General features: G+C 39.5%; 1 protein-coding gene across 7 annotated transcripts in view; it reads left to right on the top strand.

Moving 5' to 3' along the window:
* Positions 1–21,779, top strand: part of ATXN7L1 (ataxin 7 like 1) — a 112,931-nt gene that overhangs the window by 87,001 nt on the left and 4,151 nt on the right. For 5 of the 7 annotated variants that reach the window (XM_057417882.1, XM_057417881.1, XM_057417879.1 and 2 more), the window contains 7 exons: positions 1,390–1,673; positions 6,536–6,618; positions 7,464–7,720; positions 9,690–9,882; positions 12,283–12,404; positions 15,541–16,498; positions 20,644–20,718. In XM_057417882.1, coding sequence (XP_057273865.1) covers positions 1,390–1,673; positions 6,536–6,618; positions 7,464–7,720; positions 9,690–9,882; positions 12,283–12,404; positions 15,541–16,498; positions 20,644–20,718 — 1,972 coding nt within the window. Of the gene's footprint in view, positions 1–843; positions 1,016–1,389; positions 1,674–6,535; positions 6,619–7,463; positions 7,721–9,689; positions 9,883–12,282; positions 12,405–15,540; positions 16,499–20,643; positions 20,719–21,779 lie in introns of all 7 variants that reach the window. The other 2 variants (XM_057417885.1, XM_057417880.1) reach the window with 2 other exon arrangements.

Below are 21,779 nucleotides of genomic sequence, written 5' to 3'. Positions count from 1 at the left end.
TGTTAAAATCATGTTGGAATCGAAAATCACTTGTCTCAATCTTTTGCTGCCAAATTGAGGAGGTTAACACTTGTTAGTGTCACAAATATGCTGTGGTGGTAGTCAAGTTAGAAGAAGTTAGTTTTTTAAACTTTACTCTGAAAAAGACCAACCAAGCAAATAATTATATTGGGAAATTTTGTTTGAAGTTCATAACTTTTTATTAAAAATACATTATAGTAATTCTCAATTCATCAAGGATTTTAATACTTTTAAAGGGACCACTGTTGAGATTTCTGTTCTTAAAATCTCTTCTCTCCTTGTTTTCAGAACTTGTGTGTCATTCGGACACATCTGAACAAATAAATTATATTTGTATTTGTTTAAAAATATTAATACTGTTAGCAAACAACTTCATTATCACAGAATCATAATGGGTTTGGGTTGGAAGAGACCTTAAAGATCATCCAGTTCCAACCCCCCTGCCACAGGCAGGGACACCTCCCACTAGACCAGATTGCTCAAAGCGCCATCCAACCTGGCCTTGAGCACTGGCAGGGATGGGACATCCACAACCTCTCCAGTAAACCTGCGCCAGTGTCTTACCACCCTCACAGTAAAGAATTTCTTCCTAACATCTAATCTAAATCTTCCCTCTTTCAGATTAAAGCCATTCTGCCTTGTAAAAAGTCCCTATCCAGCTTTCTTGTAGGCCCCTTTAGATACTGGAAGAGGCTCTAAGGTCTCCCTAGAGCCTTCTCATCTCCAGGCTGAACAACCCCAGCTCTCTCAGCCAGTCTCCATAGGAGAGGTGCTCCAGCCCTCTGATCATCTTTATGGCCTCCTCTGGACTCAATCCAACAGGTGCACGTCACTCCTGTGTTGTGGGCCCCAGAGCTGGATGCAGGACTGCAGGGGGGTCTCACCAGAGTAGAGGGGCAAAATCACCTCCCTCAACCTGCTGGTCACACTCCTTTGATGCAGCCCAGGATATGGTTGGTTTTCTGGCCTGCAAGCACATGTTGCTCACATCCTGGTGAGTTTAGTGCAGCACACACATATCTATGTTTGTGTTAAAGGCATGAGACCATATATGTAAAAGGTTATGTTTTGCGTAGTACCAAGGACTTATTTTGTTTATGAATCATAGAGGATTGGATCTTAAAATAAAATATATATATATATATATATACACATAAACCACAGTTCATTGTCATAATTCTCTTCAAAGCCACATGCCTGGCTTTAGAAACATTTGATTGGACAAATAGTCAATAATGGTAGTATTTCGTCTTAGTCTGGCCTTAAGATATTGAGATATTGTGTCCTTTGCATCAAAATGTTTTGTATCTGTGAAAGAGGATAAAATAACAGAAAATACAACCTGAAGAATTTTCTTTGGTTTTGCAGCGTTCCTGTTCCAGTAGTCAGTCTAGAGAAAATTCCTAACCTAGTGAAGGCAGATGGTGCCAATGTTAAAATGAATTCTGCAACCACTACCACCATCACCTCCTCCTCAACGTCTTCATCCACCATACCTCCTCCAACTCTGGTTAAATCTGGTTTGACATCCAAGTCAGTGCCACCATCACCAGAAAAGATTCTGAACGGCAAAGGAATTGTAGCTCCATCAATAGACAAGAAACACCAAAATGGCACTAAAAGCAGTAACAAGCCTTACAAAAGACTGTCAGGTGAGTGATGATGTACTTCATCTTTTGAGGTTGTCAGTCTTTCTTCATTACTATTTCAACAGCTCAGATGTCTATAGCTGTAAAATGCAGTAGCCTGGTTTTGGTTTGATTTTTTTATTGTAAGATGCCAGTTTGCATTATATGAAGAAGAAAGCTTCCACACTCATAGCATGTGTAAAACATTTTCAAAATACATGTTATATTAAGGTTGAAATTAGAGTGTTTTATGTGTTTCTCAACTGACCAGTAGGCCAAATAGAAGTTTTTAAGGAAGTAAGTTCAGTAAAACAGAAAGGCAGAAGGCATTATGTGATCCGGGTCTGTACACAAAAGATGTGCCTTAGCTGGGTGACATCAGCATAGTCAGGATCAAGTTGAACAGTTTAGGTCTTAAGATTATCCACCAAGTCATGATTCTTTAAAGAATCTTCTTTCTTGGTTTTAAATACTAGAAAATTCTAAGAAGATATGGGAAATGCTGGGGAAGTCTTAAAAGTCATAGCACTCTTTCACCCTCCTCCCCCTGCAGTTCCCACATGAGTAAAGATGTTTGTAGTGCGTGGATCTTGAGTTTTCTCAGCAAGACAGGATGGTAGGGTTGAGGGATTAAATGTGGAAATGCCCTGGATGGCCTTAGGCAGCACAGTATTGAGAATGTAGGTACCCATGCAAGCCAGCCACTGAAAAACAGAATTATCCCCCATGGGGAGGGCAAAGGCTCTGTTAGAAAGGGTGATGCCATCCACTGGGAGAAAGAATTATGTTCTGTGGTGTTCCTCAGAAGTGACTTGTGCCAGCTGGGGGGCAGCGAATAGAGAATTTTCCCCCAAAGCTGAAAACATATTTTGTGGTGAATGAAAGGAAACAAAGTGTTTTGAGGGACTTTTGTGTGTGTGTGTGTGTGTGTGTGTGTGTGTGTGTGTGTGTGTGTGTATGTGTGTTAAGGAAAAGTAACTGACTCAAGTTTACCGCTTCAGAAGCTGTGCAGGGTCTATTCATCAGCTGGCAGTACTTTGTGATTTGGGCAGGACCTTCTTGTGTGCACTGAAAGGCTAATTTTGCTAATGGCAGCATGGTCCACATCAGCTCATCAGCTTGGCAGAAAGTTAGTTCACAGGATTCTAAAATGTGTAGTAGTTACGAACCAAGTGTAAGGTGTACAAGATAAATGCTTTCATTTCCAGTTAATGAGTGTGCCCTGGTTTTTTGTCTGAATATCAGGTTTATTTTTTTCATCTCTCAGATTTGGCAGCCAGCCTATGGTACTGCTGCCTTGGCTTGATTCCAGAGCAGCGTGAAGTGTTTGCTAGGGCTGTGTGGGGTGTGGAGCAAGGCCATTGCCTTAAAGGATTCAGTAACTGATTGCTTTCTTAACTCCTTAAGGGTGCCATATAAGAAAACAGTTGTTCATTTATAGCCTTCCACAAAACAAAAAAATACCATGAGAAAGTAGCTGATAAGACTTTTAAACCTTACATTTCACTTGCTAAGATCCAATTTGTTACTCTAATAAAACCTCTCTATAGTTAATTTAAAATGTTGCTTTCTCTTAACCTATTATTCCCTCTAATGGTTCAGATGTTCAGTTTAGCTAATAATTCTGAATTCCTACTTGGGCAATAGAAACTGATGCTATTTGAGATACTTGTTTTCCCTATGTCACCACATACTGCTGCAGGGCTGTAGGTGATATTCATGCCTTTTTTGTACAAGTGCTTGCTGAAATGTGTTCATAGAGGAGAATCATTTCTGTAGGGCCTTCCTTCAGCTTGCTTGCATTTCCCATGGATGTGACTCCATCGCTGTCCTGTCTCTAAGCCGTCACGTGCAGTGTCTCCTAGGCTGGGGAGTGTTTCACTGGTGGAGATTTCTGCACAGCACTGAGACTCTGATAGTTAATTTTTATATGGTTAACGAATCCACAGAATTGATACTTTTTTTTTTACAGCTCCCCTGTCACGATCAGATTTGGAATCTATTCAGGCTTCTACTGCCTCTTGTATTGATGCAGCAACAGAATAATGTAGCGATGATGCAAACAGAAGTCCTGAAAGCGCTGTAGATGAATTGCCTGTAGATTGTGTGTCACTATGATGGATTCCTCTCCATTATTACACAGGACTTTGCAAAGGCTGAGTAAAAGATCTTGGAAGGTCAATGAGATGATTATTTTAAATATCCCATAAATTTCATTCAGTTCTCATTAAAAGTAGGAGGCAATGCCTAGAGGATTTAAGTTTACTCAGCATCCTGCAGTCCAGCTATTCATTTTTGTAGCCTTTTAATAGGTCTGGCTGGTTTACATCTGTTTTCTTTCCTTCTTAGCATCCTCCTCTCTCACTCACACCATTTCCCTGACTGTGGCTGAAGTTTGGGGGTTTTTTTGTTTGATGAAAGCTGGTGGTTGGTTGGATAATAAATGGACCTGTCCCTCTTTTCAGGAATGCTGTTGTAGTGAGAGGAAACAGGTTGTGGAACCACAAAAGATGGTCTGTAGCTGCCCAGCATAAGTGGATCAGTGTTCCCTAATAGCAAACTGCAAAAATACATGGCTTATATATAAAATAATTCTTTTCCCCCTAAATCTTCGTTAGTCCTTGTTCTCTTTGAGGTGAAGTTAAAGAATGCAGATGCCCAGTTTACCCCAAGAATATCTGTTGTACTGAGGCAATTCAGGCCCTTCGTTTCCTTTCAGTGAGGTGATAAAGAATGCCCTACTTTGTCCACCAAATGTAGTGTTTGCTGTGCTGTGCTGTGCAGAGGAGTCTTTGGGTTCTCACACTACACATTCCTAATACAGTGGCAGTCAGAAGCTGCATTTTCTTATCGGTAAGAAGGTGAAAATCTTCCTGTGTTACCCAAACCAGACTTGTCTGCCGCTGTTCATGATTTCTCTGGAACAGCAACACACACTTCAGGCAGGACAAGTGGTTCCGGTTCCCTGTTAGTTCAGTATTTTCTGTTCCTCAGGGAAGGTGTGTGATTTTGTTGTTTGGTAGGTGGCAGATGCTTCCACTTTTCCTGACTATGGCTTTCACTTTTCCTGACTGTAGCTCCCTATGTTGTTTTTACCTTGGAATGTTTTCCTGACAAATGGCTTTGCTGTAATCAGTCCTGCAAGTCTTGCTTGGGTGGGACACTCATACTGACAAGTAGCAATCTGGATGGATGCTCCGAAAGGAGCACTTCTGATTTTTGAAGTGCATTTCCCCATGAGTCCAAAACAGTCCTCACTTGGTGACTTTCATAACACGTTCCACAGCCTTACAGTTACCCTCAGGATTTTTCATTCGAAGGCATGTTTATAACCTATATGGTTTATTTGGTGTTTTTTCATTTGCGCTGAAGGTTATTAGATGGGTGATTCAGGAAACTGTGATAGGAAGGAACACTGTACACTCAAAAACCAGGAATAATTAACTCTTTTGGTTCATGAATGTGTTTTCATTCATTAAATGGAAAATTGTAGCATTTAGTCATACACAGCTACTTCTGTGTTTCTGTTGTGTCATAAAGGCCACAGAAACTGCAACGACTTGTGACAGATTTCAGTCCCTTTATCAAGAAAACAGTACCAACTATTTTTTCTAAGCTCCCTTTTTGGTAGGTCTCTGCTAATAAGTTGATGACAGAACCATTTCGTGTTTGCTTTATTGTTTTGGAGTCCACATAGCAGAACACATAAAACTGCTAGTAACTGTGGCACCTGGATGACAGTTATCTAACGTAGACTGCTTGGCCTCATGTCTTCTTCCAGCTGTTCTGCTTGCTGTGATGCTGTCATAACATTGCAGCAGAGCTGTGAATTGCCTCTTCCTCTTAGCTCTGATTTGTTTGTTTATAAAGAATTTTTAGATCCTCAGAGGTTGCATTTGATACAGGATATTTATTGTATCTGAATGCAACACCGCTGTAGAGTTATAATAGGGTTTGACAAATAGTTGGTATTCCAGTATCAAACAAAAGCAAACCAGGCTGCCAATTAAAACATACCATATCAAGGCATAGAAATATAATGATAGATTTATTTTTTCTTTTGGTGGCATAAACTACAATGTGTAAGTCCATAGTTTTGTTACAGCTTTACAGTGCAAACACTAAAATTTTGTTAACATGACCTAAAGGAGATGGTGCTATGGTATAGAAATACTAAAGTATTAATGAAAATAAAATATGGAAATACAGACTATTAACTATTAGTGATTTTTAATGTTAATCATGAGTAAAACTGATGTAAATGCCTTTTTTTTTTTTTTTTTGTGTAACCTCTGCACACTAGAAACTCCATCCCTCCCTCCACTTAGGGAAATAAGAACTAACATACATGTTATATTTACACAGACTTAGGGGACAGATTCAGAGATAAGTTTTGTTTTCAAAATGCCATTAGTAATCTTGCATTTACTTTTGAGACACCATGGGTTGTTTTTCAGAGTTCTGAGTGTCTCAAAGAAATGTTGGTGAAAGCACTTGTGATATTTAGCCTCTGTGTGTCTCAGCCAAGCTGAGAAGCTGGATTTGCACACGCAGTATTTTGTGGTCTCAGAGGCAGCCAGCATCAGAGGGGGAATTGAACTCACGGGTGTTTGGCTTGGTCCTATGTTTGGGCCACTCTTCAGAGCACAGCCTTGTAAGCCCAGTTATTTCTGACAAGTCTGTGACTGAAATCCTGCACCAAATAGTTTGAAACATATAAGGACAAAACATACCCAACTGTAAGAGTGATGGATGTGGCACAGTTGTGGGGTGCTGGGGTAGAGATGAATTAAGTTTATCAGGCAAAAATTATAGCTACTCTGGTTAAAATTTCTGTAACCTAATTTTCTTTTTTCTCCTTTTTCTACTCACCCCCCATCAAACAGAAAGAGAATTTGACCCAAATAAACACTGTGGAGTACTGGATCCTGAAACAAAGAAACCTTGCACAAGATCGCTCACCTGCAAGGTATTTTTCTTAGAAGATAAAATATCAGATGCTTTGTTATAGTTTAAATCCTGCCACAGTAGTTTGAGAGGTCATACCTGCTCCTGTCTTACAGACAATGGGTATGGTATTCAGACGCTGTTTTCAGGTAATTCTTTTGAGTAATTCTGTTTCTTTGAATCAGAGCATCTGTCTTATTCCACTGATATTTCTAAAAAGATCTTTTTTCTTGTCATTTTGTTATGCAAAAAGCATTAAAGTGTCATGTAGAAGCACAAGTACTAACTTTAAATGCTCCTTTTTTGGTTCGTATGTGCAACAATGTTGTAGTCAGTTTTTAGTAAAAAAAACATAACATTTTTGTATTATAAATTAATTGGAGGCTGCCCTTGTGATAGTAATAAGTCTGATGTCAAAAAGTAACAGCAGTGTAAGACATAATGAATATTTGTATGTGGCTGTGCTACCTGTCAGTAGAGGTGATCAGTTAAATTCACTTTAAAATGTGTTTTTTTCAATCCGATGAGATCAATTTTTCATTATTAGTTAAAAGCTACAATAATGTTGCTTCTTAATGCTTTAAAGTTATTGGAATTATATTTTCTGTCTTGCAAAAGGTAACTCAATAAGACTCGATTGTATGAAAACATTTGCAAGAAGTAATTTTAGCCTTGATGCTGGCATTTCTTAAGAATGACTTCATAAGTTCTCAAAGATAATGTAGAATAACAGCTTTATTTCCATAACTGTGTCTAAAGTTGTTTGAAGTAGATTTTATCTTTTAGAGTTGTGGTGTATCGGAAGTATAGAGGACTCATAAACAATGTCATGCACACACAAATGCTTTTTAACCACCCTATTTTTAGACTCATTCACTTAATCATCGACGAGCAGTTCCAGGCCGTAAAAAACAGTTTGACATCCTTCTAGCTGAACACAAAGCTCGATCCAGGGAAAAAGAAGTTGCAAAAGACAAAGAGCATCCACCATCTGCAAGGGAAAGCTATCAGAGCCAGCCCACACCAGCACAAGACTCTCTGTCAGGATCTTCAGTGAACTCTGGGCAAGAATCTAAAGTAACATCTCCTGCAAAATCTAGACCACCAAATTCTGTACTTCCAAGGTAAGCAATTCTCCAGTGTGGAATGTTGCATTCTGAAGGTGCTGTAAGAAATGTCTTAGTCTTTGGTACAGCTCATTTTGTAAGCATTCATCACTTCTTTAGACTACTGCATGGTAAAACATGTAAGATTTTCTGCTAGCAGTAGAAGATGCTTATATAAACCTAAATCTGTCCATGGTAGCCTGTGATCTGATTGGGAATAAGGTAAGGAGTGATGTCCACCCTAAACTCAGAATCTCAGACTGACTGCATTTTTTGGCTAAAATAGTAATAATTAGGAAAGGTCACATTCAAGTCATTCTGGCACATTTGAGAATAAAAGTCTATTGACATGAATTAGGGTAGGTGTCAGTGGGGAAATTCTGGACATTTATGTAGAATATTTCTCTGCAAATACTTCTTCAGTTACATCTGTGGAATGTCTTGTAAAAAAAGGGGATAATTTAGTGTAAATGACCATGTAAGCAGCTAGTTCTTACAGGTATTGATTTGAAACTCTGTAGCATGTCTTTGCTCATTTTGGAAATTTTTCTTAGAAATAGGAAAAAGAATCTTCATAAAGACCATACAAAGACATTCCTTTAGGAAAGCTAGTGTGGGGTATTTGATCTAATTGGAATTCTAATTATCCTCTGGTAAACTTCCCCTATGTTTTATGTGGGGTTTTTCTGGTACTAGCTTTGGCTGGAGCAAATAGAGGTAAACCAGTTGGTTTTGTTCATATTTATCTTGCTTCACATTTCTTTTCTTGCAGAAGCCTTGGTCAGGATTGGGTGCCCATTTGGGGGCTTATGTACTAAGTCTCTATTTCAAAGAGTTATTTGTTGTATTTGCTATCTCAAGTCTTATAGAGACAGCATTTCCAATGTTTTCTGTGTGTTCATTAGCAGTAGTGACATTTTATTTGTACAGTGGCAGAGGTGGGTTTTACAGGGTCTGAGTGAAAGGACAGGAAAAGAATACCCACAGATAAATTGGTGAGAGATCTGCATAATTCTTGGACAAGGAGTGACTTTACACAGTCCTTACATAGAGAGGAACACGGAGGGACAGGCAGGTGTTTTTAGTAGCTGTTACAGTGAAAGAAGCAAAAGTGGAATGCAATTGAGTGAGAGTCGGGTGAAGACATTGCAAAGGCAGTAGATGGGCAAGTTTTTAGCTGTCATACATTATACAATCTACACTTTCATTTCTGCTGCCGTGCCCCTGTTCTGTCCTGTCTGGTTTTGCAAGCCCTGTGCCAGAGGAAAGCCTTGCTACCTCTCTGCTGGGAGCCAGGAAAGCTGCAGCTCTGCTGCAGGAAGAGGTGGTGTAAGTGCTCCTTGCTCTGCTGAGGCAGAGCTTGCTGTTTTCCTAGTGGTGACTTGGCTTGACCTCCATGATTTTTCCCAAAGGCTGAGGAGCACTCACACAATGTGTGCTGTGAAACGGCAACTGCAGCAGTTATTTCTAGCGGATGGGCATTGGTTAGCAATCCCTGCTCAGTTCAGAAGAGGGCACCTGTCTACAGTCTTAGTGACTGCTATGTTCTGGTAGCAGTAATTCATGAGACTGAAGATCAGATTTTGCTCAACATCAACATCTCCTCCAACCTCAGAGGTTGTACAAACTGTAACTGAGAATCCTTTTCCACCACCGCTACTGATTTGTCTCCAAGCTACTTTTGAAAGGCAAGGCATACTCATGCCCTGTGGTGTGAAGGCATTCCCACTTTGTTCTAATGGATTTTAGACAAAGAAAACCCACATGTTGTTAGAGGCAAATTTCAGGCAATACAGAGGTGCTTTTGCTAACTGGGTGATAACCCTTGATACATTTCTGATAAGACCAAATGTCAGCTATTCTCTATCTTTTACTGTCCTTCTTTACATGATCATTTCTGGTGTAATTCACTTTGATGCTTCACTCTGGCAGGCGGGTTTGCAGATTCTTTGAGCACTGATGGCTTAAATGTATATTCTTCTTCTAGACCATCATCTGCAAATAGCATAAACAGCAACAGTTCTTCAAACCACAGTGGGTACGTACCAGAACTGCCACTGCCTTCCATGGGAGGAGATTTAACGAGCAGATTGTCCAGTGATGAAGGAGAAGCGGATGGAGCTGAAGAATCTGAGAAATTAGACTGTCATTTTTCTGGACACCATCCCAGACCTCTTGGGGTATGTGTCTGTCTCTGGCATGCCTTGCTGTAATTCTTATGTAGTTAGAGAGGGAAGGAAAAGAAGTAATTTAGCAAAAATGTAAGGAATGAGGGCCTTACACTCTGAAAACTGTGTTCTAAAGAAATCAAATACATTTAACAGAAAATGGTATGGGTGGGATAAGGTAGGAAGAAAAGACTGGTTAGTGCATGTGACAGGGAGGTTGTAGAACAAGATGAGCAGCCAAAAATCACAAGTTCTAGTTTTAGATTTTTCTCTCAGTAGATTGCAATGCATGTGCAGTCCTGCTCAAGTGAGGAAAGCTGCACTGTTTTCAGTATGACATGAGCAGATAATCTCTTTGTAGTCATAGTTCTTACGGAGCTGTACCTTACAATTGATTGCATCTCTGAAAATCATATGGCAACAAAGGGCTATTACAGTGCTTCACTGATTTTTGTCATCTGGTTTGAATCAGTAATTAAGTATCATTTATGTGAGTGTGTGTAGACTTAGAAGCCATTGCTTCATTCATCTAAAAATGGAAAGTCTAGAGTACAGCATAGCCCGTCTGCTTTGGTGGTGGCTCAGGTATGTCCTTCTCTGGCAGCTGCTTTTGTCTTTCCCGTGTTGGTGAGAAATTTAATGGTAAGTAGTAAGAGCTGCCTTGTGGCATTATCTCTGCGGTGTGAAACTTGTTTACACTGTACAAACCAAGAAGGAATGGGAGAACTCTTGAACTTTGAGCAGTTGGTTCTCATCAAAACTGAGCCAAGGAATGAAATTAATGATGAATTCCCTTATGTGTTTTCCATATGATGTGAATAATAAAACAAACAGTGTGATAACTGTAGCATTGTCTATATTCCCTAGAGCAAAGGAGAACTTGTTACTGTCAGACACCAGTAAAAAGTATGAGCTGAACATAAAATGACTGTCAGATGAAATTCTATATTTGGTTCTTACACAAAAAAGAATTATTATAGGCCATATCATATTGTGATATGCAGGAACCTTGTGCTTCCTTGGTACTTTTGTATTCTACTTTGGTTTTGCTGACTGCTTCTCTATGAATTAAAAACTAAAGCTTCACATCATGTATGTCCACACAAATGAACAGTCTTATACACGCATCATCAGTGAGGCCTGGCTGTCAATGGCCATTCTGGTTTAGGATCTTTGTTCTGTTTCAAGGCATATCCCACTGACTCATCTGTACTTTGAGATCTCAGCACCTCCGAGCTGAAGCAGTTACTGGTAGTGGAGCTGTTCTTAGTCCAGATCAACAGGAAGTCAGAAAAGATGGTATAAATCACCTTCGGCACAAGCTTCTGCTAACTTGCTACATGTCATATTGAAGTGCACTGTTTTCCTTATAAAGTCTGTCTCCCAGCTAGGTGGTAGTAATTGGTGGGGAAGAGGCAGTAGCTTCTTAACCTACCTCTTAGTGGTAGCTGATCTGTGGCACTGGGAGATGAGACTAGTTTATCAGCTTAGGTGGAGGTTTGAACTAACCTGTTTAACCTTGTCATGAAACAGATGTAAGATAAACAGGGAGTCACTACTCACTGTCCAGTAAGCTGAAGGTACTGTAAACAGATGATGTTCTACTCCATCAGCTGCTTCTGCTTCAGACTTGGTCCCTGCATGGGGGAGTGTTGTCTTATTTTCTGAGGATGATTTATAACAGGTTTCTCTCCCACAAACACATTTTGCGGCAGTTCTCTGGGTGAGATCAGTAGCACTGAACTGAAGAAGGGTAGATTCCTTATAATTCCATTTCAGTGTAGTGTAGTAGGACTTTTCACGAAGTTCCCCAGAGGAAGTAGTGCAAATATGCCTGAGCTCTGAAGAACTCTCAAAATATTTACTTCTCCTCTAGATGATTTCCATACACTGAAGAGGGTACCCACTGTTCTGTTGTGTAGCACAGGTACCATGCATAGTTACACATTTACTAACCTGTCACTTGTTTATTTATTAAGCGGATAGTAAAGACATTCTTGTTGCACCTTTTTCCTCTTCAGTTGTGTTTTTATTCCTGTTACACGATTATGAGATTTGATGTGTACAGAATGGTGAAACTGTCTTTCAGAGGCAGTAAAGAGTATTAGTAGGCAGAACTGATTCTTAACGTTACCTCAGCATTTATATTCTTTTCCTGTTGCACACAGGTGCCTGATAGCAAACTGACTTGTTAGTGAAATATGAAGTATACTTGACACTGAGCTGAAACATTGTGCACATATTCGTGTATCATTAAAAAAGTATTTATGCTGTAGGTCGTGAAACTCACCTTTTTCAAAGGTGTCTTATGTGCATGATACAAATTACAAAGGTTTTCCTTGATCTATAAATGAATATTTTCTAACGTAGATATATATGTTTTAAGCAATGTTGAAATACCTTTTCTTTCAGTTTTGTTCATACGGCAGTCGCTTAATGGGAAGAGGGTATTATGTCTTTGACAGAAGATGGGACCATTTTCGATTTGCGCTAAACTCCATGGTAGAAAAACACTTGAACTCACAGATGTGGAAGTAAGTGGGGGTTTTACACTTGGTGGGTAGTTTAACATTTTTAATTCTGTAAAACTTCTAAATTAAACACTCCATGGGAAGCATTTGTAAAGTTACCTCTGTATTAAGACATAGCAGTAATACAAGTACAGATTTTCTCTTCTCTCTTAAGGAATACACAAGCACAACTGATCAATCTCCTATTCAGATGTAAATTTACACCAGATTTAGCGCTTTTTTTTTAGCCCCTCTGAAGCTGGGGAGGAGTAATTCATTAGTTAACATTAAAGCATTAAAACTCAGTGTTTTCTGGGTTTGGAGATACGTTTTGCTATCACATAGTTTTATAACACACAGGTTAGATTTTGCCTAGACTTCTATGTCTATATATCATGCACTCTTATCACCCACTCAGAGTTTGCTCTGTAAGACTTGTGTTTTGTGAGATCAGGAACTCAGTACACACTTGCCTGTGCGTAAGATAGAATGTGATAGTTTTTTTAGTCAGTAGTACCCTTGCTGGCTGTGAGGTCTTAAAGTTCTGATTATCACTCACTGTTGAAGCCCCTCTATATCATGTGTGCAAGTTCCAAACACTATAGGCTTTGGCTGCACAGGTACATGAAAATAGACTGTACTAATAAAAACCATGCTAATTCTTTTAAAAAAAAAATCTATTTGAAAAGCTCATGCCATCTGCAGGTAGGATTGTTGAGGTTTTTTGGGGTATTCTGCTGCAGCATAAGCATACTTCCAATGTAATGACACTAAAGTACAGTGTTTCATGTCACTGTTTATTATCAGGACTGTGTTATATTCATTGGATGGCAGCCATTAGATAAACAAGGTTTGACTTTTATTTAACTATATTTTTGAAACACTAAAGCTTGGCTTGTCTGACTAACCTGGTAACTTGATGATAACAGTGCTACTGTGCTGGGAGACATAGTTTGGAAATGGTTGGGTTTGCCATAAAAGGGCCAGTGTCATGTCGATTTAGGGACAGATCATGCTTGATCTGCAGGGGGGTTCCTCTCTTCTTTGTAAATTTGGCTGTTAACTAGTGTCTGTCACCTTCCTCAAATAAAACTACTTAGTTTTTTTAAATAAGAAGGTTAAAACTTGTTGTCTATTGGCTTTGTTTGTTAGGACAAACAAAATGGGTCACTAGTAGTACTACGATCACGAAAACCAAAAATAACCTCCGTAGTAGTTACATGATACAAGAAATAAACAGGCCTCATTCTTTTCCCACTAAATCCAATTGTAAATGTTTTCCCACATTCTACCTGTTTATGTAGTCTCTAATATTTTAATGAATTCCATCTGTACTTACTTGTCTGTGTAACACAGGAAGCTCACAGTGCTTAACCCCTGTTATATTCTTCTGTTGTCCTCAACCCTCCTCTAGACTGATTTGTTCCTGTCTTCCCCAAGCAGGAGTATGGGTAAAGCTGTTTTATAACTGGTGCCTCTGCAGCTCTGTAGTTGGAGCTACAGGTACACGGATACCAGGCCACGTTTTGAGAGTGATAATTACATTTACAAAGTACTTTTTACCCCTAGATCTCACAGTACTTGACAAAGGTGGGTAAGAATTATCGGCCCTTCCTTAAAAATGAACTGAGGAATGGATCTGAGAAACAGCTCTGTTCACATAGCAAGTTGCAGGCAGTAGGACTTCCTCATTTCTGGCACATGAACTGTATGTAATCCCTTATGTAACTGTGCCATAAACAGTGTTCTGTCTGACAGTCTCCAAAGGAGGAATACCAGGAGAGAGCACTTGTAATTAGGATTTGATTTATGATAAAACAGCACACCCAGTGCTGCTCTTTTGTCATACTTCTTTGAGGGCAAGAATAAGCCTTTAAAAACTAACAAGGTGTCAGTAGTGAGGATAACAAGGGCAGAGTTACGGTGATGTACAGCTTCTTAACAAAGAGAAAGAGGATTAAACTGTGAATTAAATTGTATTCTAAATAATGAGAAAAGCTCACATAATTTTCCAAGAGACATTACGGAAGTCTGGTTCTTTGTTAACACTGAACTAGATAAAATAATAGATGATGATGGCTGAGCAGAAAGGAATTTGAATACATTCTACTAATTTCACAGGAATTATTATTAGATTTTATTCTCAGAATAGTACTCAACTAGTTACAAATCTTATCAAGCTTTGTTTAATAATTTGTCAATTTTTCAGTATCAGTGAAATTAATCAGTAGCTTACCTAGCTAATCCCATCTAACCAGCTCCCAAATGAGCTGTTGGGAGCACCACTGCATTTGGAAAGGGATGAGCTTTCTTCTTTAAGCTCAGTGATTAAATACTTTACAACTCCCCAGAACTGGCTCATTTACTACCCTCATCAAATCTAACCTGTGAGTTTAGGTTGATATGGAAACAATTCCATAACTTGAACTTTCAAACAAAACATACACAATGAGTGAAACAGAGTGACTAGTATCTCTATAGATCCCAGCATCAGGCATTTTATTTGTATTATTTGTTTGGCAAAACAGGAGAGGAAAAAAGGAAATTAAATTCATAACAAAGTGATTAAATTGCAACGCAATGCACATAATTGCTACATGGGGCACTTGTGCTGAAGTGGAGCTCAGTTCTGGTTTAACTGAGTTACACAGTTTAGGACTCATGTGCCATGACAGAATTGTGTAGGGAAAAATATGCTGCATGGTTCTTTATCTAATCAGCCTCTGTTAGGTCTCTGCTGCCTTCACAGATTTAATGTGCCCCATTTCAAAATTAATTTTTAGGAAAATGTACTCCATAATCCAGCTTTCCTGAATTTTTGCAATATTAAAACACTTGTGGTTTGGGGTTTGTTGTTTGTATTAAATCCCAAGGAAACCTCATAATGGAATTGCAGGTTAAAAAAGAAGAAGGAAAAATCACAAGCAAAAGTGTTTTTAAGCTGTAGAATGCAGAGCTAATTTTGACTGGTGAATATGAAAATACATGTGAACGGTAGAATAGGCATCAAAATTGGAATGATCTAGGTTTGCATTTTTTAACAAGTTGGTCCTTCTCAGAAGTTGTTTCCTATCTGCATTGTTCAGATGGAATTTTTTATGTATCTAAATGTTTTCTTCTTTTTTCTCTTTTCCCCTCCCCATCCCTCTTCTTAATTTAGGAAAATTCCTCCTGCAGCAGATAGTCCCATGCCTTCTCCAGCAGCACATGTCTCCACTCCTTTTCCAGCATCAGTTTTACAGCCTTTCAGCACCCCCAGTGCGGTGTATATTCCTTCAACACCTATCAGTTCCAGAATCACTTCTTCTTCTTACCTAATGACATCAGCCATGTTATCAAATGCAGCCTTCGTGACAACATCAGATACGAATTCCATTATGTCACACACTACAGCTTTTCCTCACATGGCTGCAAGCCTAAGTATCATGGACTCAACTTTCAAGGCACCATCAGCTGTGTCACCAGTGCCAGCAGTCATCCCTTCCCCATCCCACAAGCCATCCAAAACAAAAACCAGCAAATCCTCAAAAGTGAAAGACCTGTCATCTCGGGGTGATGAGTCTTCAAGTAACAAAAAGAAAAAGCCGCAGTCGTCGTCCTCATCATCATCGTCATCGTCCTCGTTATCTTTGCAGACATCTTCCTCGTCTTCATTTTCAGGGTCCCACAAAAAGAACTGTGTCCTGAACCCCAGTTCGACTTTGAACTCCTATCAGGCTACATCTTCCTATAACAGCATGTCTGTGCACAATACAAATAACGGAACAAGCCCACTCAGTGCCAAATCGGAGCCCTCAGGACGGACTTCATTATCAAGTAGTTCAACGGACTCAGTGAAACATATGAGCATGGTAGTAAGCAGTATTGACTCTTCTAATCTGTCTGTATCTTCTCTTGTGCATCACTCAGGGGACCACTCCCTGGGAGCACATAACGCAGTGTCTTCTCTACCCCTTTCTTTTGACAAATCAGAAGGAAAAAAACGTAAAAACTCTAGTTCTAGTAGCAAAGCCTGTAAAATCACTAAAATGCCTGGTATGAATAGTGTTCATAGAAAGAGCACTGCCAACCTTATTTCTGCGGTGCCAGATCCTACAAGCAGCTCCATCTCTCGGCAGGTAAGGGACTCTTCCAGTTATTTTTATGCAGGTCATGTCTGATTTGAAATATTTCATGCACTCTTAAAATACTGTGTTTGCTTCAGATTGGTTTCCATCACACAACTTACTTTCTAGGTTAATACAGGAACATATTTGTATTTGTTTTGTACCAATCAGAGAAAGATGTTTTTAGAGTTTTAAAATATATATCTACTTTCATAAATATTTTAATGAGATTTTTTTTATTCAATTAATAAAGTAGCCATTTGTATCTCTGAAAGTGAAATGGAATGTCCAGAATGGATAAAGAATTTTTAGAGATTAATTTTTTTACCTTAATTCTCATATCTGAAATAAATGGTGTCATTAAAACAGGAAGATAAGAGTCAGCATTTCTGTTTGTTTCTTTTTCCCAAACTTGTGGCTGATTCATTTCTTAATGTTACACAAGTCTCCTCTTTGCTCTGATGTATAAGGCTTACATCTACCTTTCCCCTGGAGAAGGTCTCAGGTGCCTGACCTCACGTGCTGTTTCCTGTTTGAAACAGGAAACATGAAGAAATTAGGATCCTAACCAAGATGACCTTTAACATTTGGTTATCTTTTGTAGTGTGCCTGTGTTCAGAATATTGAAGTCAATGCAGCAGATAAGGTTACACAGTCTTACTTCACTGTCACTAGCAGTAGAGCTTTGGCTGCTCTTTGTTTGTTGCTATATAAGGACAAAAGTATATGTGAAGTAAAATTTGGTGGAAGAACTGCCAATATGCTCTTTATAATGATCTACTGCTGCTGTGTCCAGTGCTGTGCATCGCACAGAAAACACTGCTTGGCCCAGGTATCTGGAGGACAAAACCACAGAAAATAGAATACCTTACAAAATCCAGAGAAGGTTGCTTAGGAAGACTTTGTTTGTTTGTTTGTGAAACTCTCATTTCCTAAGGATGTTGCATATCAAATGGAATTTGGAAATGGAGAGGGTAGGATCTTGAGCGAAGGAATCCAAAAGTAATTGCAGACAGAAATGGGAGTGGCAAGGGGGGATAAATGAATTGTAAAGCTGGTACAGGAGACAGAATGAAGATCTCAGAGAATGGCTTAGCAAGTGTATGTTCTCTTTCCAACTTCCAGCCGAGGTGCAACTGAGATTACTTGTTTGGCTTTTAAAAATGGATAGTGGCATTGTCATTCTGTTTTAAGCCCTTTAAATGTGTCCTGCAAAGAGAACTGATCTCGAAGTCACTGCAGTTAGTGGAGGATGCTGTAAGCTTTCCATTCTGTCACACATCTGATTTTTGAAATACGTGCGGGCCCAAAAAGATTAAATTGCCCTGAGATACACGATCTCAAGTGGGAAGTAAAAATAAGTACAAATGGTTACTTTGGTGCAAACATGGGATAGTAGGAAATGGATTGTATCGTCTTTTCACAGTACACAGACTGCATCTGTAGCTAGAGCCGTCTGACGAAGGCTTACAGATACACGCAGGAGGTTCCGAGTTCCAATTCTGGCTCCCCTAGTGATTCAGTCTGTTCCTGTGGGACATTCCTGTTTGGTTTTGCTGTCTTTCAGCAGGTTGCACAGTAATAGAAGTAAATAAACCTCAGAGGATCAGTCAGACATCTTTTCTGAGTATTTGTAAAGATGTAATTCACACTCATATTTTTTTCTTTAAGTAAAAGCTTAAATATATGTAATGTGTAATGGAATACAGTTTTTTAAACAAGTTTTTCTCTACACATACAGGTGTATGCATATATACACACATACATGCATATATGTGCGTATATATATATATATGTGAAAGTTGGTCACGCTTTCCTCTTGCACTGCTGGTCTTTGGAGCTACATTGGTAATCAAAAATACAAGATAAAGTGGAGTTTGTGTTTCAGGTGTGTCTGGCTGGCAGCTCATTGTCTCTGACAAGGATACAGAATTGTATGTGATACAAAATAGACGTTTCCTACTGTTTATTTGTGCTCTAAATAAATGAAATTTGTACCCACTTAAGCATATGGGTCAAATAATATTCCATACTCTACAAGTGAATATTAAAGCTCTGGAGAATACAATACTTGAAATCACTTTTAAGTTGTGCTGGTTTGACTTGCAGTGTTCTAGAAATGCAATCCCAGTAAAAATTACGCCAGAAAAATCAGTATTACTTAAGATCTTGCCCCTGTTCCCTGATGTAATAGGGCAAATTAAATTAAGAGACTAAGAACACAGAAAGGAGATCAAGTCACATAGGCTCAGTTTGGGTTTTTTTCTAATTCAGTTCAAGTCTGGCCTAGATAGATAATAACGGAAAGCCTTAACAGTTGGGTTTTGAAGCATACTTTATTGTTAAAAGAGAAAAAAAATAAAAGTATTTGAGCCTTGGCCTCACCCTAGTCCTTTTGCAATGGTGTTGCCATCATTAAAGACCCAACACTACCGGGAATCATTCTTATCTTCATGGAGTGCTGTAACTGCTCAATCTGCCTGATTCACCCTCCTGTCTGGGGCACTGCATCCTGAATGAAGCTGCTCCAAGCCCGACCTCAGTGCTGCAAGCTGTGCTGCTCCCTGCTTTGTCCCATGTCCAGAGCCAAGCTGTTGGTTGTAACAGCACTGCATGAATGAAAGCCTAAACAGGCCGAACGTTCCCTCTCACGATTCTAGGATCTCAGCAAGTCAATTTCCTAGTGGTTGTTGTGGATTTTATTACAGAAAGGTTTATGGATGTTCTAATGATGGTTGTAGAGAAGAAAGGTTTGCAGCATCATGATGTTCTGAGTCGCTAGGAAAGATTTTACAAGGCTGTGTATCTTTGGTCAGTATTTGTATACTGAGGAAAAGCACATTACTACCTGGAGAACAGCTCTGGCATGCAAACCAGCAAGCTAAAGGGACCAGGACAAGCAGAGGCCTAGCCTTTTACTCTTTGTGCACCTCAGGAGCTGCCTTAGAACTGGCCGTAAATAAAAACTTTAAACACTTCTGGATAGCATGTGAAGAGAGAACTCAGTTTTAAACAGTTACAGTGTGAGAAAGGCCTGATACGGAGAGGGAGACAAAGACTGCCTTTCATATATATACGTGAGATGGCAAAATAAACAAATGATGTTGCAGAAGAGAAGGAAGAAACTGATGTTGGTGAACACCCCGCCAGGCAGTGCCACAGTCCAGTCTATTCAGTAAGAAACTTGGAACTGCATTTCTCACTGTTCAGAAGGCAGGCCCTTGCTACCTCTCTACCAAATAGTTAAAATTGATGTTGCTTGAAGTCCACTGACCTTGTGAGTAACTGTTCAAACTCCGGTCATCTGCCCTTTGCAGGCAGGTGTCCATGGTTCATTTCTGTCAGCCTCGTAACCCCTGAGGAACTACTCCTCTGACTTAACAGCTGGCTCCCCTTTTGTACCACCGCAGAAGTATCTACACTATGTGTATGGGTCGTTGTAGAAAAACCTCAGGCAGGCTGCTCTTACAGAGTGCTGTAATGTCTCAAGCATTGAAATACGCAGATTGACTATTGCAATATTTTAACGAGGCACTTTTAAAACGTGTATATGTGTACTGTCAGTTTGCACTCATTCCCAAAGAAATTCTCTGATGCAGTAAATTCATATAATTGTCAATATAAACCTCTGGAGTTTGATTCTTCTGCTAATATTTGCATTATTGAGCAATGACAATAAATGAAGATTTTGTAAAGAAGAAAATGGAATACCTTAGGGCATGCTGTGGTGCTTGGGCTCTTGCTTTAAACTCCTCAGCATCAGGGAGGGTCTCTGGGCAGGAGTCTGTGAGGGTGAGCACTCTTGTGCTCTGGCAGTGGCTGACCAGCTGCACTGTGACTCCAGGAACTAGACAAACTGTCATTTCAGCGTAGAGAGGTGTGGCTTTGCAATCTAAATTCCCTAGGTAACTGTTTCTTACGTTGTTTTCTGACCTGTAATAGTATTTATGTGCCTTTTGAGAGTTTATTTAAAGTATACAGGCTCTGAGAGATAATTATGATTCTGTCTGAAGTGTATCTTTTGCTGTAGCAAAATACCTGTGTTCCAAATGCGAAGCAATTAGTGCCACTTTACACAGGAAAGAGAAAGCCATTTCCAGCATCTGCGTTCAACTGACAAATATGCCTCTCAATACTGCTCAATTAATGTTTTTCAGATTGGGAAAAATAGCAGTGTAGCTTTGTCACAATCCAGTCCTTCGAGTACATCAAACCCTGTACACAACAGACAAGTAAGTTGCTTTAAAAAAAAAGTGTCTGTAAGCAGTTTTGAAATACTTTATACTGTAAAACCTTAAAATACCATTTCTTTATGAAGGCAGTTCCTTACAGAAGCTGTCTTCCGGTGAACTGATATTAGATTTCTCCTCTCACGTAATTTTTTTTCCAGCTATTTTCTCCTCCGAGATTTATGAATAACAAGTTTCCTGCTTGTTTTGTACCTGTAATGCACCTCAGGTTGGCTTACGTGCTGTTCGCTGGCTGTTGCTTTGGTGCGATACAAACTGAGCAGCAGCAGCACTGTCTGCGCAAGATCCAGTTTAGGCGGATGTGGGGTTTCTGTCCAGCCTCCCCTGCTGAGCGAGATGGCACAGCAGAGTCCCCACACTGGCACAGAAGGACAGCGTTTAAAAATAGGCCACAAGTGAAAGCAGGAGGGAGGACAGACCAGGACAGAGAAGACAGGGCATTAAAAATAGTTAGGATCAGTCACATCGTAAGATGAACTGCCAAACAGTATAGTTATTGTTTTCTTTTGGTGCTGAATGCAAAGCAGCATACAGAACTGCTGTGAAGGGAAAAGAGTGGCAAGTTTCTTCGTACTTCTAGGGACTGGCATTTTCCTGTGTGAGACACTGTCATCCACCTGCCAGTAACAACCATGGGATAAAGCTGTTCTGAAATGCAGAGCTTCTTTTGCTTCAACCTCCTGCTCCAATGTTAGTGTAAAATGTATGCTAGAGGAGGAGCAGAGTGTGTTGGGATCAGTTGCCTGCATCCCGTGGGGAAAACCTAACAGTACAAAACATTCATTTTGTGGCAGCCTTCTGTAAACAGAGGCTATTGCTGAGCTCTTCAGCTGCCTGTTTCTGCAACTTCATCAAAAATAGAAGTGTTCACTTGGTTGAAGCTCCACAAGCTCCTTATTGTTCAAATGATGTTTCTGTCACTGTGGTAGCTGAATATGGAGCTCAGAATACAAATACAAAAAACATTATGATGTATTAAGTGTTATTAAACTTTAACTCTAACACAGGATTTTAGTATTTGGAACCATGAATAATGATTGCCT

The sequence above is a fragment of the Pezoporus wallicus genome, unplaced genomic scaffold (genome assembly GCF_028554395.1).
Source record: "Pezoporus wallicus isolate ANWC-B61680 ecotype Strahan unplaced genomic scaffold, APGP_CSIRO_Pwel_v1 contig_5542, whole genome shotgun sequence".
Classification (NCBI taxonomy): Eukaryota; Metazoa; Chordata; class Aves; order Psittaciformes; family Psittacidae; genus Pezoporus; species Pezoporus wallicus.
Note: the sequence above shows the minus strand (reverse complement) of the source record. Positions and strands in the feature narration are given on the sequence as shown.